This window comes from Carya illinoinensis, chromosome 9 (assembly GCF_018687715.1).
Source record: "Carya illinoinensis cultivar Pawnee chromosome 9, C.illinoinensisPawnee_v1, whole genome shotgun sequence".
In the NCBI taxonomy this organism is placed as follows: Eukaryota; Viridiplantae; Streptophyta; class Magnoliopsida; order Fagales; family Juglandaceae; genus Carya; species Carya illinoinensis.
The window spans coordinates 26,519,910-26,539,284 of record NC_056760.1 but is presented as its reverse complement, the minus strand read 5'-3'; the positions used below and the strand labels follow the sequence as shown (position 1 = coordinate 26,539,284).

The 19,375-nt window shown below is 32.7% G+C and overlaps 1 protein-coding gene across 1 annotated transcript; it reads left to right on the top strand.

Annotated features, from left to right (window-relative positions):
• The first annotated feature begins 2,529 nt into the window (after positions 1–2,529).
• On the top strand, positions 2,530–17,245 carry LOC122277212 (alpha-L-arabinofuranosidase 1-like). Its single transcript, XM_043087138.1, has 17 exons — positions 2,530–2,911; positions 3,429–3,483; positions 4,909–5,123; positions 5,419–5,540; positions 5,637–5,790; positions 7,222–7,291; positions 8,085–8,230; positions 8,345–8,390; positions 8,489–8,541; positions 8,718–8,862; positions 10,079–10,197; positions 10,338–10,409; positions 10,486–10,589; positions 15,509–15,565; positions 15,682–15,874; positions 16,210–16,356; positions 16,921–17,245. Exons 1-17 carry the CDS (start codon positions 2,732–2,734, stop codon positions 17,068–17,070), a joined length of 2,028 nt encoding a protein of 675 aa, XP_042943072.1. The 5' UTR covers positions 2,530–2,731; the 3' UTR covers positions 17,071–17,245.
• Positions 17,246–19,375: the final 2,130 nt, after the last annotated feature.

Here is a 19,375-nt window from a genome sequence, read left to right as displayed (position 1 = left end):
GAATGATTACTATTTCCTTATATTTTTAATTCCAAAAGTAATAATCAAGTGGCCATTTGTAATTGAAAAACAAGTTTGTACAAAAGTTATGTTTTACTCCTATTTTATGTCAAGGTGACAATTCATGTTTACGGATCATATTCATATTATATCAATTTATAAATATTTCACTGATATAAATTAATTTATTTTTTTTATATTTTATATTATTTATTTTAACCCGTTTAATAATTAATTAGAAGTATATCAACATAATGCAACTCATTCAAACTCATTTTATATAAATAGATTAAACTAACTCACGATGCATCATAAGAGAAGACTCCTAGTGTTCTTTTAAATATGTTAGCAATGATTTTATTTATGAGTGTGAAACATTCAAGAGTGAATGATTACTATTTCCTCATTTTTTTAATTCAAAAGGTAATAATGCAAGTGGCTATTTGTAATTGGAAAACAAACTTTATACAAAACTTCTATTTTACTCAATCGTATTTTATTACAATGACGTGAGATTGTTCATCAGCCCTTTATCTTTTCATCAATACTATAAAATAAATTATATGTGATAGCTTAAATTTGATAATAATTACAGTATATCTTAATTGAAAAATAATAAATACAGTCATTTTTACATACTCTTTGCATATTCCACTGATATGATTGACTAAAATAGTTATTTTACATTAAAGAAAGTAACACAACCTATTACATTAGTGGACTATGGAAAAAAATACATAAAAGTGACTGGACGTAGAATTTTTCATCTTAATTATATTAAAACTGGTAGCAATTGGAAACTGGTCTATATTAGCAAATTTTGAAAATTCTTACTCTACATATGATTTGTCTCTTAAATTTAAGAGAAATGATAGTTGTAGTCGTGAGTGTGCAAGGGCCATGCAATCACTTTGAAAAAAGTAAATAAATACAAAATTCACATAAAAAGAAATTAATTTTTAATAGTAGATCTCACTCTTTTTTAAAGCGACTGTACAGCACTTGCGTACTCTACAACTATATGTAGTATTACTCTAAATTTAATATAATATTTATTGTTGATCTTAATCATAACCCTAATTACAGAACATTTAGTTATTTAATGTGTCCAATTTCATTTTTGGAAGTAAGAGTGCAAAAATTTTAATTTGAGGCCTCATGAATGGGTCTCGAGTAATTTAATAATTTTACACATTTTGAACATTACAAAAAACATTTTTTATTTTTTTTAAAGAATATGAGAGGCAAAACTTCTATCTTATTGATGTACAATATTTAATAATATTTAACTAATTTATTAGGTATTCTTAGAGTACATTCACGTGATAATTTTATTGTATCATAAGATGTAATGTCAATTAAAATTAGCACTTATATAAATAATTTTTATTCATTCTTACATAAATAACGTCACATGTTCTTTAAAAATACCTAATAATGTTTTATCATTAAACTTGTAAGTCAAAATAGTGAAATACACAATCCCAATCCACACTGCTAAGAGATTGTTGGAACCCACATCAACGGCGTTGAGATACAAGACAGGAAGAAGATCACATGATTTTTGGGAAAACTAAGAGTATTTTTTTTTTTTCAATACTGAGAATATATTAAAATAACTATAAATATTATTAAAATGACTTATAAATGGTAATGAAATGATTTGTGTTATGATATTTTATTAAGTTTTGAAAAAATAAAAAAATGAATAAAAATATTATAAATTTAAAAAGTTTTTTAATATAATTTCTTAAAATTATTTTTATTTAGATGCTTGGAAAGTTGCATGAAGTTTCAAATTTTGTTTATGAGTTTGAAAAAAATTTAATGATTAAATAAAAAAGTTAAATGTATAAAATTAGGAAAACACTAAACCCACCAATAATGGTCCCGACATTGGATTCCATTAATGATTTTTTTTAACTTAATATATAATTAAGAAAATATTTTTTTAATGATATTGTGAATTTTTTTAAAATATTTAAGAATATAATAAAATATATAAAAAAATAAAAAGGCTAAATGCCTTCTCAAGAAAATTTGTCGGGCTATTCCGATGGGCATAGCACGTCTCATCAAATTAAAAATATTTTATATTTAAATAATATTTAAAAATAAAATATATAAAAATACATAGTACAACAATTATCTTTTACGCTTGATGATGTTGAGATAATGAGTTAAAATTGAAGTTAAATAAAATATTATTATAATTTTAATTTTAAATATTTTTGTTGTTTTAAGAATTAAAAAAATTAAATTATTTATTATATTTTATATAAAAATTTTGAAAGGTTATAATAACGAGATCAAATAAGATACAATAAAACAACTGTCCAAACCCGGTTCAGGAGAATCGGAAGATAGAATCGCGGGAGGTGGGGTCTACAGCCAAACGATGAAGTCGCTGTAGCTTGAGATCCACTGACTGAAAAATAGCTGCTTACGTGAAAGCAAGGCAAAGACTCTTCTTTACCCAACTATAAAAGCGTTGTAATAAACTCCGGTAGAGACAAATAACAGTGAAGCTCCCACTTCCAAAAACACTTGTCACTCCTCGCTCTTAGACTTTCTCAGCTGTTAAATTTCGCTTTCAACTAAATTTGTGAGGAGTCAGTCCAGTGTTGCTTATCAATCTATCTACTTTTTCTGTTGAATTCCTCAGAATATAACTGAATAAGCTCTTTTCTCTTCATAAGGTTGTCAATAGAGTAGATGTGTTGAGGACAAGATGGGTTCTTGCAAGGTTCCTTACAGTGTTCTTCTGCTTTGCTTTTACGTTGGGAGTTTGCTTGTGCCTCAATGTCTTTCTATTGGAGATGACGCCAACCAAACAGCAGTTCTTCTTGTAAATGCTTCTGAAGCATTGGGACGGCCAATACCCGAAACACTTTTTGGAATCTTTTTTGAGGTTAGTTGTCGACCTGGAATTATGAACATCCTCTTCAACGCTGATTGAGTTTCTTGTATGTTGTCGTCTCTATTGCTTGCTTTTTGCTTTTGTTTTTAAAATCATTTTCGCATTTTTATATAGTGAATTCCTGCTTGTGCTCTAGATGCAGTCTATGTTGTAACTTTGTTGTGCTTCGAGTTTTTACACGGGCAATTGTGCACACACCCTACGGTCTCCGCACAGGTTCTTTGAAAACAATGCTAGCCACCATGAAAATTTGAATTTTTTCAAATGGGTCCCACTTTTTTCCAAAATAGTTGTGTTGAACTTGCTTGTTATTTCCATGTTTTTATATGCACATGCACACAATAATATAGTTGCATTCTTAAAAGGTGAGGAATTCCATGAAAGTACCGCCATGGAGTTCTGAATTTTGTATACGGAAACATGATTGATCAGATTAGCCAAGCATGTCAATCTTATCAACAATTTGTGACTAGGGTGAATATTCATTCTCTCAAATGCTTTTCTGCAGGAGATTAACCATGCCGGTGCTGGAGGGTTGTGGGCAGAGCTTGTGAGCAACAGAGGTCATTTCTAAATACTCTAAACTTCCAATGTACAAGAGAGTTTGAAGAAGAAGGAATCGACTTTAAATTTGTCCAGTTTTGGCATTTGGGGTGTTCAAACTGAAATACTAGATCACCCTTGCAATGGTAAAAGAAGAGGGAGGGAGGCAGGGAGGGAGGAATCAGTGTTTCAATATGTGCTGGTCTCCAGTACTGAGATTTTTAAAACATTTATAATTTTGAGATTATTAAAAGTTATATTTGGGATCCAACCATCCATGAAGCTGTTTGCTTAGCATTAGTGCCAATATATATATATATATATCTTCTATATATAAAAAGTGTGTATGAAACGGAAAATCTTGTTTTAACGGTTTTTCTTGTTTTTCTTGTTTTTCCGTTAAAGTTAACACCGTTTGTTTTAACGGTTTGGCACATAAAATGAAGACATAAATATTGAGAGAGATAGCATTCAATGTTGTTATATGATTTATTAATCTCAATAATTATAATACTTAATAGTTTATATAATAATAAGTAATTAAAGATTAGTTATTATATTTTTCTCTTTCTCCTTAACATATACACGTGTATTAGGTGCATAAGACGTGAATCCCTAAATATAATATATGTGTATTATACGTTTCATTAATTCAGATTATTGAGTATTCTAAATTTAAAAATCTCATATAATATATAATATAAGTATGTTTAATCAAAGTGTTTTTTTTCCATGGTAGTAGGACGTAGCTTCCGCTAAGTCATATTCCATACGTGGGCTTGCTATGATAGGCACGTGACAAAGGCCGTGATCCTTGAACTAATCAAGAAAGAGTAAATTCGGCCAACAATTTCAAAATATATTTTATGATTTATATATATGCTATATATAGAAAATATTATACCACAAATTTTATAAAAAGATTATGTTTTAACTTTATGTTGTCCCTGATCGACTCAACCAACAGCAAAATAAGAATTTCAATGTTGTCTCTATTGATTGTCTACAGGATAACATAAATTGATGAATTATAATATAAACATCAAACGACACATATTTTAAACTACCGTTTGTGTTAGACTTTTATTAAATTTTTCGTATATATCTTTGCTAAAATTATAGATGTTATAAATATGTATTGGATTATATGATACTTTGAACTAATTTTTTTATTTTCTCCAATATGCCTTAAATTATTAAGTGACATCAATAATTTTTATAAAATATATATTATTTTTTACAAATAATCATTTCATAAAATTAGACAAACGTGCTTTGCACGTTACTCCCACCTAGTATATATATATATATATGTATATATATGCTTGTCGAACTTTCGTATAAATTTTATGACTTTGATATTGTCTTGTACAACCAGCTTTTTAAATACCAGACCTCATCTTTATATTTTAGCGTTAGGGATTTTTATAAAATTTCTTTTCCAGGTTTTGAAGCTGGGGGACCTGATATCCCCTCAAACATAGACCCTTGGTCTATTATTGGGGATGAGGACTCATCCCTTACACTGTCCACGGACCGCTCATCATGTTTTGAGCACAATAAGGTTGCACTCCGAATGGAAGTACTATGTGACACAGAAGGTACCAATATCTGTCCTGCTGGGGGCGTTGGTATTTATAACCCAGGCTTCTGGGGCATGGTAAGTTTACACCTTTTTTACGACAAGATCACTAATTTGCATAGTGCCTCTCTCTCTCTCTCTCTCTCTCTCTCTCTCTTCCTTATTTGGAATAGTTAAAAAATTTAATCCCGTGTGCAGGGAATACAACTTTTGTTTTTGGGAAAATCTTGAATGTTACAGTCCATATTGGTTTCAGGATGTTTGGGTGTCTCGGCAACCGGATGCTATGTCCTGCATCTTTTATATCGTAATTCTGCCAAGTTATTCTTTCAAACTTCTGATTTGGTACAAATTCACTTTTGTTTTCTTTCAGAATATTGAGAAAGGAAAGAAATACAAAGTGGTTCTGTATGTTCGTTCATCAGGAGCAATTAATGTGTCCGTGTCATTGACGGGCCCAAATGGCTTGGAGACACTGGCAACTCATGACATAATGTGAGCAACATTTGTACATTCTTTCAGTGTTCTGTAAACATTATCTAATCAAACAGGGCTAATGCATCCTTTGAAATAAATTTGCCTGCCTCTCAGAGCTTCTTTTTGTGACGTCGCAACCTGGACAAAGATGGAGGTCGTGTTGGAAGCCAATGCCTCAAATCCTAATTCAAGACTTCAATTGACTACAACCATAAAAGGAGTTATTTGGTTTGACCAAGTGTCAGCAATGCCTATGGAGACATATAAGGTATCTGTTTCTTTCTGAAGTCATATATGGTTATTACATGAGGTATGCATGCACTCAAACTGTGATACCCCATATGATAAGGATAATGATAGGTGGTGTATGAGATCCCACTTTGCTTGCGAATGAGAAGCTTTTACTCTTTATAATATTCTAATGGGACTCCAATTGTATCATTAATTAGTCTTTTTGAAGTATACGTCATGTGGTTTGGGCCTTTCATTAGGGTATTACAACACAAACTGTGGTTTACCTATATATATAAGATAGATTATGCATGTTCACGTGATACAATTATGATAGTAGTTTATTAATGCCTGAGTTGAATGTCTTCTCGCGGGACGATCATTTAATTTACTGTTCATATTGTGTGATGGGGTGTCGATGGACTTTTCCTGTGAGCTTTCCTTTTCTTCACATCGTCCACATCCAATACCATGAAATGGAATTTATACACGTACCCTAGTGTTTATTATGCCTGATGCATGGCATGCAACTTGTAGTATTGAAATCTTGATTCTGAAATTATATTCATTAAGAAATTTAGATTTTTGAATATAAGATGGTTTAAGAAGACTTGTTCTTCATTTAAGGCCGCCTTGCCTCGATAATCAATTGTTAATTTGGATATGGAAATTAATGGTGAACTAGACCTCTGGTGGCATGATCTCGGCTACTAGACGATCTACTCCTTGCTAAAAGAATAAAAATTAGAATAGGGTAGTCTAATATTTTACCAAAATGAAAACGTTACAAACATGAAATTGTTTGCAATCTTTCTGTCTTCCCAGAATCTAACAACAAAAGGTCTCTTGCAGTCACTGAAAGTGGTAATTATCTGCTGCATTACATTAAGCTATTGTTGTTTCTTTCTTTGATATCAACCCCTTTACAATGCAGTATAAATTGAGCTGGTCAAATGAGAATTTTGGACTTTATCCTGGGGAAAGTGAAACAAAAGAAGAAGATATAATGAACACATTTTTAAAAGCCATTCTATGAAAAATCTTAAACAAACTTCATAGATTGTGCGATTTTTGTCATCTACTTGACTAGTGTTCAGCCACTATTACACCACCTTAAATTTGTGAAATTGATACCCACTTAATGATAATGAAAAGTAATACATGCTGAAAGGAAAAGTATAAACCTTGTTCGATCAATTTTCACATTCTGATTCATGTTAGGATTGAACGAATTTGTGGAAGTTCAAAACTTAAATAAAGATTAACATATGCAAGCTTTCACCTTTCATCACTTGAGCTATGGTCATATTGGAAGTTGATTTCTTCTGTGCAAGTTGTTCAAAATAATTATAAATTTACTTATTGTCATGTTTTAACCTGAATGCTCACCGAAAGCCTCTTGTTATGGCTTAGTACATGCATCACTTTGAGGTCTTGTTAGTCTTCAACAAAATCTGTCTTGGCACAGGGACATGGTTTCCGTAGTGAGCTTGTTGACATGCTGGCAGATCTAAAACCAAAATTTATCAGATTTCCAGGTGAGCAAAAATTGTATGTGTTGAGAATTCTCAATTCAGATTGTATTAGTTATTCTTAGGAACATTTAGACTGCATTATACAGGCTTCTGAAGAATGAGTGTAATATTTGTGATGCTGACGCTTATATTTCCATAATAATTTATCTACGTCTTCCCTTTTGGTACATGGTCATTCATTCTTTTGAATGCTTATTTGTATCCAAGACTATATGATATATATTACTTAGCAGGAGTGCTTTTGATGGTGTGGAGAATCCATGAGTGAAATCAAGGGACTTTTCTTGAAGTTTTGTTCAGATGGGTCTTTATTCAACTTCCCTTTTTTTTTTTTTTTTGCCTCTTTGAAGTTTTTCTTAAGTTTTATAGATGCTCCCAACTTTAAATCTTAAGCTGTTATTATTTATTTGTTATTCTGTGTTCTTGGTTGACGTCCCCATTTTGGCTTTTCTTTATACTTTTTTTTTTTCTTTTCCAATATTAATCATAAATTTGTCCAAGAACTTCTGTGAGAAAATGAGTAAGAAACTCATGAAAGGATCGGTCATTTTCTATCCTCTATATCATTTTTCCCAACACTACCTCCAACTGCACCCCATTCAAAAAGAAGCAGCAGCTTCAAATGGGTTATAAAGGTGCTGTAAATTTTGGCATGTACATTGGGCTTTTTCTGTTTGTTAATTGACCGAGCAAGGGTTGACATCATACTTTAATTGTTATTACATATATATTGTTTTATTCCTCAGAAGTTTCTACCTAAATAATGAAGTGCGCCCTCCAAATTATGTTGCATCAGGTGGCTGCTTTGTTGAAGGTGAATGGTTAAGAAATGCATTTCGTTGGAAAGCTACCATTGGACCCTGGGAAGAGAGACCAGGGCACTTCGGTGATGTTTGGATGTACTGGACGGATGATGGCCTTGGTTACTTTGAGTTTCTACAAGTAGGCATCTTATTTAATTTTGGGGGTGGGGTGTTAGCATTACTAAGCACCTGAGAATGTTCCATTATAGGATTCTTGAGCAGATTTTAAAACATTATTTTTTGTTTTCTGCAGCTATCAGAGGACCTAGGTGCATTGCCAGTATGGGTGTTCAATAGTGGTACTTCACCAATGCTTGTGATTCTAACTGTTTGTCTTTCAATCTAGTAATTGAATAATATATGTTTTGTAACCGTATATAATCAAACAATTATACAGGGATCAGTCATAATGATCAAGTTAATACTTCCAATGTCATGCCTTTTGTGCAAGTAAGTATATGCGTTTGTTGGTTCCTAATACATTAAGTTGATCAAGTTCCTACTCAATCACCCTTTACCATAACAGAGCTTCATAGCTCAAATCATGTTCTGTACAATTCAGCCTCACTTTTTGGTGCTGAAAAGTCGATATTTTTATTCTTTGATGATAAATGACTTGATTACAGGAAGCCCTCGATGGTATTGAGTTTGCTAGAGGTTATCCTAATTCTACATGGGGCTCTATACGAGCTGCAATGGGACATCCAGAACCTTTTGATTTGAGACATGTCGCTCTTGGGAATGAGGATTGCGGGAAAAAGAATTACCGAGGTTTCCATTTATGTTTTGATGTTATTATTATTATTTTCTTAGTTATTATTTAACAGATAGATTGGATGCCTTCATAGAGATTATAAATTGAGCAAAAGATGATCTTCTCCATACATTTAGTAATTTGAGTAAGAATCACCTAATCTATATAGGAAACGTTTTAATGTATTTGAGTCAATTACTCCAGAGCTTCTTCTGTAGGTTCTTTTCCAGTCAGTAAAGTCTATTTCACACTTTGTCCTATTCTACTTAGTCATACATAATTAATGCACTTTTTGTCGCTTTTTATTGGGCATTATAATTTTCCTCATGTCTGATGATGTTATTTATCTAACTATTATGCACTGAGGAAAAATCTGATTTATCGGTCATAAGCATGATCCTTAGTGGGCTAGATAGGGCCCACAATCTGTCTCTCTCTCTCATGCATACCCTTGCATGGTGTGTGCACACACCCACACACACACATTCTTTCAATTTAGAAGGACTCGGAAAACGTCATTCTGGGTATTATCTTAATGGAGAAAAATCATTGCAATACTAAAATGAAAATGCTAGCTAGTTGCATATCTAAAAAAAAAAAAAGGAAGAAGAAGCTAGTTGCATATCTTCAGTTCCAAAATAATGAGAAACAAATGGTACGATATTCTGAGATACTATTGCATTGCAAGAAATTCATGTTGGAGAAAATCAACTCTATGTTAATGAAGATCTGAATGCCTTTGATTGCAGCTTTCTTTCCCTCCATGATGCTTCATTCCTGTAAAAACATTTTTTTGAATCAAGTTTCTCTCGTCATAAAATCTTCTGTAAGCAACACGTTTAAAATCTCTCATCATTGAATGGAGTAGTTTTCATATTTTACTTTCCTCGCTGGAAAGTTAGCCACGGGAAGATATGGTACCTGAATTCTTGAAATGCTAGATGGGTGTATTTATTTTTTCTTTGTATTTGTGCTCACCAAAAGTTGAGTGCTTCCAGAAAAACACTTTTAACTTTGTTTCTGGATGTGTACTGCTTGCTTAATTTGACTGACTGCATGTGTGCTATAATTTAGTTGTTGCAATAACCATTATTCCTTCCAAATATATTTAGAAACCAAAGAATTCAGAAGGAAAAAAAATTTGTCACTGCAATACAGATTCTTTGTGATGCACCTGATGTATGACTTTATTCTTTGTTTTACTTTTTTATTATTTTATTGTTCATTGACCAGGAAATTACGTCAAGTTCTATAATGCCATAAAGAGGGCTTATCCAGACATCAAAATTATCACAAATTGTAACAGGTTTTCTCAAAAGTTGGATCACCCTGCAGATTTTTATGATTATCATGTAAAATTCTCATCTGTGTTTCTTGTATTGATATGTGAATGGAGCCATTTCAGTGATCTTTTATGTCTTATGATATGAATGTCTTTCGTCCGTCGTTTGGTAACGAGGTACAAAGTCGTCTTACTCTGGTGTTTTGTTAGGTTTATACATCTGCCAAGGACATGTTTTCGCTGGCTCATCGGTTCGATCATGCATCACGTAATGGTGCAAAGGTGTGATGTTGTCCCTGTATGATATAATATATGCATTTGATCAAATGCTTAAAGGGTTTTCATTGATATGCATCAGGCTTTTGTAAGTGAGTATGCTGTAACTCGGAACAATGCTGGCAAAGGAAATCTTTTAGCAGCGCTGGCTGAGGCTGCATTCCTTATTGGGATTGAACAGAACAGGTTTGATGTAATTTTGTACTTGCTGACTATAAAATTGTGCTTGCAATTACTTCACTTCAGTCCAAATTTGACGATTCTTTTTTCCTCCAAAGCATTCTTTAGGGGAACCATGCAACTAATCCTAGAAAAAGAAAATAAAAATATCAACTCTGAATTGATAGTTTTTGGAAGATGCTGAGTTTTCCCCTGTCGTTTGCCTAATTTTAATGTTAGAATTGTGTTTTTAAAAGTCAATTAAACTTGTGCATTATTATTAAAAAATTGTTTATTTTCTTAGATGAATGTGTTTATTCCCTGGGAATATCTATTTATTTTAATTTGTATATATCTCATGAGATGAATTGTATGTAGTTCTCAAGCCATTAAGAACATGATTCAGGTTCATTTAACGAGATTAGTCCACTAAAGTTATATTTGCTAAAGTTTGCAAATGACTTGCAAACTTATAGTCTTACAGTTCATAGCTAGTGGTGGAATTCGGCATTTTATCTGATAAAATTACAAATAGATTCGTCTTGATCATGGAAGAGGTGACTTCTTAGTTAAAAATGCCGACACATATGATGTACTCATGAACTGCACCACGCTAGCCAATACAAGTTCTACAACAAACTTAATTGTCAACTGAATTTGTTATTCAAATTCATTAATAGCAAATGGTTCTGAATCTTAATGCATGAACTTTCTTCATTTTCCCCAAGTATCCTCTAACAGTTTTCCTTAGTAGCATTGAACATTTCTCCTTCAAGTCATGTAAGATGTTTTGGTCCTGTGCAACAAAGGCATCTTAACTAAAGAGTTATTTGGTTTAAACAAAAGGTGACAACCAAAAGACAATAGATTGGTGTGAAGAGTGCAGAGGGTGTGGTATAGGAAATGATAGCTGGAATTTAATGGATGATATGGCTTCAAACAAAGGTGTATGGTGGGGACCCCCTCTCTTGATGAAGGCATAACATGGTTGGCTTATTATGGGAAATGCTTGATTTTAAAATAAATTCTATAAAAGTAAACTTACAAATTGATGTGGCTTGATTTGGGATGTCATATTGTAAAGCTCTGTTTATTGTAAAGTAGATTTGACGTCTCAAATCAAGTTACATCAATTTGTAAAAATGTTTTGTAAGATCCTTTTGTTAAGTAGCTCTTTCTTTCTTTTGTTTGCTTGTCCTTCTGTCTAGGAAAGTGGGAATCCAAAAGGCTCATCCACAACCAGATAGGAGTGTTGGGTGAAGAACCATTATTCTAGAAGACATCCGATCCGGAGCCCACATCTTGTGAGGGTTCTTGCCATTAGGCCTTAGTGTTCGGCCTTTCCTTTTCTGTGTCTGTTCATCCTTTGCCAACCAAAATGGTGCTTTGAGCTTGAGCCTTTATGTAGCGATGAATTCATTCTAAGGAGATGTGTGCGGTATGTACAGACTGCAGAACAATGAAAATATTAGCTTCTAATCAGGTCTCTAGTTTAGTAAAAAGGAAAGCAAAATAGTAGAAGTATAAAAGAAAGGGAAAATCATAAAATGGAAACCTATGCCCATTTAGTTTGACGTATAACTACCTAGTAGAGTATATAAACTGCTTTGATTTGCATTAATTTTCCGAAATTGACAATGCTAAGTCTCTCAAACGTACCTAAATCCCTGGAGTCTCCAAATGGGTTTGTATAGGAGTGGCAATATGTGACACAACCCATGAACCCAATACGAATATAACACGAAATTAGGAGGTTTGAGTTTTATGTTAATGAATTCGGGTCAAAACGGATTGATCCATTAAGATACGATTTATATACGAGGCAGCCTGCTTAACCCGAATCAACCCGTTTTGATTTTATTTTAAAATTATAATTTTATTATTATTGAATTGTAATATTAGTATTTCTCAATATTCTTATGTTTTTATTGTTAGTATTGTAATTCTGGACCTATACTTATATTTATTATTGTATGGTTTGTAATCTTGGTTTTATTATATATTAAATTTGAAAAATATTGATATTTTTTGTTAGTAAGTAGTCTTACTTTTTTTAAAAGATATTGTGGCTACTAATAAATATAAATTTAAACTTTTATGTGAAATTATGTTAATTATGCCAAATGGGTTATGCATGTTAATGGAACTCATCTATGTGAAATGGGTTTAAATTAGGGCTGAGCAAAAATCCAACTCTGAATCCAACCCTGCTCCAACTTTGACAAAATGGAGTTGATGTCCGATTTTTCTTCTTCTTCTTCTTTTTTTTTTTTTTTTTTTCTTTTCAATTGGATGGGTGGTTGGGCCGACTCCGAGTCCTATCCGACTATGATATTGTACATATGTTATAAAAATATGTATTTATATATATATATCATATATATTAGTATATTTTTATAGTTATATAACTAGTACTTATATAATTATATTCAATAATATACTAGTATACTAATATACTTATACTATAATATAAATAAACTAAGAATAGTTTAGTATATGTAAAAATCGTAGTATTGTTACCATACATAATCAACTATAGAAATAAGTTAGACTCTAATATTGATATAAGCCTATTATAATAATTTAATAACACAAAATACTAATTTACTCAAGTATAATAACTTGTAATTAGACACTAGAAAGTCTAGTATATGATTAAGTTAAAAATATGTTAGACATTAGTATAATAACATGTAATTAGACACTATATGTTGCCCAGATGACTAACACAAGAGGGGGGTGAATTGAGTTGTATTAAAAAAATAACAATTATAAATCAAATATATAATATAAAATATAAACAAAATATGAAACAACAATAAATATAAAGAGTAAGGGTAAGAGAGAAGCAAACTCAGTATGTTAACGAGGTTCGGCCCCACTGCTTACGTCCTCGCCTCAAGCTACCCCTTGAGGATTCCCAAATTCACTATTCAACCTCCTTCAGGTGGAGATAGAAACCTATTACACCTTTGAACAACACCGCTACAAAGGATCCGTGTAGAACACCCTCTACACTTACAATCACCTTACACGTGGTGATTCAACTATTCCCCGTGTAGAATACTTTCTACACACACAAGGGTTATACACACCATTTTTCTGATACAAAAACTGATAGTGGGTAGGTTATCAGAAAACACTCCTCAATGACTGAAATAAGAACAATACAGCGCAAACTATATCTCTCAAAATGAACAAGGATTAAGGCTCAATGCTTAGAGAAGAGAGAATGAAGGCTTTGAATGAATGTTGTATGCTCTTGGTGTTGTAAATGTGAAGCTCTCAAATGATCTATTTATAGGCATATGAGACTTCATATTCAAATTTAAAAAGATTCACATGTCAAAGACAACATCATTCATTTTTTCAAAAAATTCAAATAAAAGGTTCTTCTTTTTCAATTGTCAAAGACAACATCATTCACTTTTTCAAAGAATTCAAATAAAAGGTTCTTCTTTTTCAATTGTCAAAGACAACATCATTCACTTTTTCAAAAAAATCAAACCTAATCTTTTACTTTTGGCATATGACAAAATGAGCACACTTTCATTTTCAAAAAATTCAAACCTAATCTTTTACTTTTTGTATAAGTCTAAAAAAGCATCAATCACTTTTGAAAATATTTAAATAAAACATGCACATGTGAAAGATGACAATCAATCATCTTTAATATTTTCAAAGTTCAACCCTTTAATCAAGGCATGCACATGCAAAATATGACAATCAATCATCTTTCAAAATTTTCAAATTTAATTTTCAAAAATATTCATGCACATGTGGAAAATGTATTTTAATGCTTTATGATAAAATATTAATTTTGAGCATTAATCCTAATTTCAAATTTTGAAGAGATTTACAACATTACTCTATAATTTTAATGTGAACTTGTTCCCTTCTTGCTCATGCTTGTTTCCTTGATGTGCTTGACTCCATTGTGTAGACAACTTGAGCTTGAGACTTCTTTATTCTTTGAATTCATTTGTTATCATCAAAATCTATGTGTAGATTTATAATCACATGAAACTTGAAACCTTGAGTTCAACACTATAGTATAAGTTTTGTATAAAAATATATTAGACATGACTAGCATAGAAATAACTAATAGTCTAGTATAATAAGTTAATAACACATAATACTAATTTACTAAACTCTAATAACATGTAATTAGACACTAGAAATAAGTCTAATGTATAAATAAGTTAAACACTAGTATAATATAATAGCATGTAATACTATAGTACAATAACATGTAATTAGACATTAAAAATAATATGTAATACTACAGTATGATAAGATGTAATTAGACATTATAGTATAAGTCTAGTATAAAAATAAGTTAGAGAATTAGTATAGAAGAAAATTAGCAGTAAATGATTTAGCTTTAGTTTTTAACATTTGGAAAAACTAAAATTTGATAGCCAACAAAAAAATTCTTTTTTAAAAATGGGATAAATATGAAAAAAATAAAATAAAAGCCTAAATCCAACTCTGCTCCCACTCTGCTCCAACAAGTCAGAGTTCAAATTTGAACTCTGACAAAATCGGACTCGGATTTAGGGGAATCCGACTCCAACTTTGTCAGTGCTCACCCCAAGTTTAAATGAGTTATGTTGTGTTGACATATTTCTAATTAATTATTAAACGAGTCAAAATGAGTAACACAACATGATTAGTTATCTAAATGGGTTGGGTTAGGGTTTGAATGTTTGACACATTTAGCTTAATGGTTTTGATTCGGGTTGACTTATATAGTTGAATGTTTATAACTTGACATGACATAAATACGATCCAAAAACACGACTTGCTAACCGTATGTTTGTGTGCATAAATTAAGGATCTTGATCTTCAAATTCTTTTGCAATTAATTAGCTTCTATAGTAAGAATTGTAACGCCAATCAGAAAGAAAATCTGCTAAGGACTTCCATTTCGTTCTTCAATGCAGTGATATAGTCAGCATGGCATGCTACGCACCACTTTTTGTGAATGACAATGACAGGCGGTAATTTATCTCAAAATTTTATCATAAAATAATTTTCCATATATTTTACTTCAGAAATGAAAATTCAACCTGTATATAAGTGTTATATATACTGAGATTGAAGAACTTCTATTAAGGTGGAGTCCAGATGCAATCGTCTTTAACTCTTCACAGCTATATGGAACACCAAGCTATTGGGCACAACATTTTTTCAGGGAGTCTAGTTCAGCAACTATTCTTCATTCAACACTCCAACCAAATACATCCCTCGTTGCATCTGCAATTATGTGGAACAATACGGATGATGGCACGAGTTACCTAAGAATAAAGGTTTACTTCCTCATAAGTGACCTCACTATTTTTATACTGTAACGCTTCCTAGCTAACCCATTTTCCAGCTCCATCAAATTCAAACATCTTCACAGATTTTTCTTTGTTTGGGCGTATTATCCAGTTACTTGCTTGCAGGAATATCTTGTCTTTAGTCACTTGCATACATGTGGTTAATAATGGCAGATAAATGGTTTTTCTAGCTCTTTAGTTATTCTGAATTTCATAGATGCACCACACGCTTTTGAAATTCATCAATGGAATATGGCTTTTCTATCTATGAGACTATGTGGCCCTGCTATTAATTTGTGATAATTTTTTTGTTTTTTTGGCAGATTGTGAACTTTGGGAATAACACAGTTAATCTCAAGATACGTGTTGACGGATTGGAGCCCAACTCCATACAGTTATCCGGGTCGAACAAGACTGAACTCACCTCTGGTAATCTGATGGATGAGAATTCCTTCAAGGAGCCAAAGAAGGTAATTCAGGAATCGCTTTTTCAATAGATTAGAAAACATATCCGGGTATTTATATATACTTCTACATGCTATTTTGTAGGTAACTTTTTAGATTGTTTTCATTTTCATTAGCTTAAAGTAAAGATGATCTCCAGACATTCTCAAAAGGTTAGGATAGGTTTTCAATTTATAGTTATGAAGTGAATATTCATTGATCAAGACAATACCCTAGTGCTGTTTGGGCGGTGGGTAGACTTCTCTACCATCTTTACCCATACACAGCCAAAAGTTGGGCAAAAATTTAATAGAATTTTAATTAGCCACTTATCAAATAGCAACTATTTAGCTGTATTCGGCTATTCATATCTTCTTGCCAATGTAATATCTATATAGGTTCATATCTCTTGGTCTATACATGGTTTCATGATTCCCACGATCTACTACAAACAAAAAATTACAGTATGAAATAAAGAGGAGAAGAAAAATTGATAGAGGGGAAAGAATATTCTCTCTTGAATGGTAAGATTGATAGAAATAATATATAGCTCTAAATAATACTTTTTGTCTTCCATTGTATGTATCCAGGTCAACCCGAACCAGAATCCACTTGAAAATGCTAGCAAGGACATGGATGTCGTACTCCTTCCATATTCTCTCACTGCATTTGATCTGTTGAAAGGATCTAGCAACATCAGAACCGCAAGAACTGATTCTTTCTCTAGATCATCTTTTTAAAATATTAACTCATGATGAATGTCAAGTACTGTACTTTTGAGAAATAAAGGTAGTAACCCAACAAAAGATGGCGGCATCCTTGCATGTCAACTATTCTGTTGGAATGTCATGTTTTATGTAATATCAAACTTGTTGCTTTTGGCTTTCATGCTTGTAAGTATATGTATGAATGCGCTTTGTTCTTGGTGATGAAATTGTATCCTTCAGTTCATTTTAATACACCCAGGCACCCTGCATTTCCATTCCATGGTCATACCTCAAATACAAAATGGTCTGTGTATCAAAATAGTAGAGTCCAGAAAAATACGTAGAGAGCTTTGGAAAACTTGTCTGCTATGTGCAGCCTCATTCTCATTAAGTAGGCAATATTTACAAGGTAAGAACTATACAAGTTAAGAACGAAGAATAAGTCCTAACTATTAGAATCTATACATGGAAACAAAGAATATTATAAAATCTACGTTAACATCCCCCCTCAAATTGATGTTAGTAAGCCAATCAACAACAATTTGCCAACAAGAAATTGATGCCACTGTCAAGTCATTGCTTTGATGAAGACATCAGCCACTTGGATATCAGACGAACTATAAGGAAGAGATATCACCCAATTTTCCAAGGTACTATGAATAGAATGACAATCAACCTCAATGTGCTTGGTGCATTCATAGAATATATGATTGGTTGCAATCTGAATAGCACTAGCTAGTGTTATCAGCATGAAGAGGTGTAGAAGTAGTCTGAGGAAACCCAAACTCCTCAAGAAGACCGCGTAACCATACAATTTCAAAACAAGCAGTAGACATGGCCCGATACTCTGTCTCAGTAGAGGATTTAGAAACACTATCTTGTTTCTTACATATCCAAGAAATTAAGGCATCAGCTAAAAACATACAACAACACGTAGTAGATCGACGTGTATCCAAACACCCAACCTAATCAGCATCACTTTAGGCAGCAAGTTGAAGAGATGAGCCAGTAGGAAAGAACAACCCACGAGTAGGTGAACCTCAAAGATAGCGGATGATGCGTCGAATTGCAGCAAGATGGAAATGCCGAGGAGAAGACATAAACTGACTGACCTGCTGAACAGCATAGGAGATATCAGGTCGAGTTGTGGTCAAGTAGATAAGACTCCCAACCAGGCACTGATAGAGAGTAGGATCATCTAGAAGGTCCCCTTCATCTTTCCTATATTTGACATTTACCTCCATAGGAGTATCAATAGAAGAAGTGTACTACAAACCAGCCAAGGTGATAAGATCTTGAATATACTTATGCTGGTTCACAAAAATACCATTGGCCCAATGATGAACTTCCAATCCTAAGAAGTATGTGAGCTGGCCAAGATCTTTCATATGGAAAGTTGCATGTAACAGCTACTGAAACTTAGTAATCAAACCACAATTAGTGCCAGTAATGATAATATTATCCACATAAACTAAGAGAAGAACTATACATGGCACAAATGTGTGGAAGAAGAGAGAAGAATCATATTGACTTTATGTAAAACTGAATGAAAGAAGTGTACTGCAAAACTTCTCAAACCAAGCCCGGGGCACCTGCTTGAGCCCATATAGAGAACGCCTCAGCTTACAGATATCATGAGGAGAAGAAGTAGTCATATCAGAGGGAAGCTTCATGTAAATCTCTTCCTGGAGATCACTATGAAGAAAGGCGTTCTCCACATCCATCTGATGCAGTTGCCACAACTGTGAAGCGACAATAGCTAAGATGGTTTAAACTATGGTCATTTTGACAATAGGAGCAAATGTCTCCTCATAATCAACCATATATTCTTGCTTGTTAACCAAAGCTACAAGGTGAGCTTTATACCAGTCCAAAGAGCCATCAGAATGAAGTTTTACAAAGAAAACACATTTACTCCCAATAGGTTTGACTGTAGGAGAACAAGGAACAATATCCCAAGTGTGATTCTTCTCAAGTGCTTGAAGTTCTGTTTTCATTGACTTTTGCCAACACTCATGTTCCACGGCCTGTTTGTAGCAAGATGGAATGGAAATAGATGACAAAGTAGCGACAAGAGAGACAGGAGAGGAGAAACTATACCAATCGAGGGCTCAAAAAGGCGAGTAGACCGACAAAGAGTGGTGGAAGAAGAAGCATGATCAAGCGCCAGGTCAAGATCGGAAGAGGGCATAGATGAAGTGGAACCAGACTCATGTCGACTACATCTTTCATACACAAACTAGGTTTGAACCTTTCTACAATTGTTGGGAAATCAGAAAAGGTAGGCAGAAGATATAAAGATGCAGATGGCAGCTCAACATGAGATGGAAAGAAATAT

Excerpts from the sequence above, each read along its gene's own strand:
- LOC122277212 (XM_043087138.1), top strand. The coding sequence starts at position 2,732 with ATGGGTTCTTGCAAGGTTCCTTACAGTGTTCTTCTGCTTTGCTTTTAC. Across the intron at positions 8,391-8,488 it reads AGTATGGGTGTTCAATAGTG|GGATCAGTCATAATGATCAA; the intron begins GTACTTCACCAA and ends ACAATTATACAG. Across the intron at positions 10,410-10,485 it reads CATCACGTAATGGTGCAAAG|GCTTTTGTAAGTGAGTATGC; the intron begins GTGTGATGTTGT and ends GATATGCATCAG.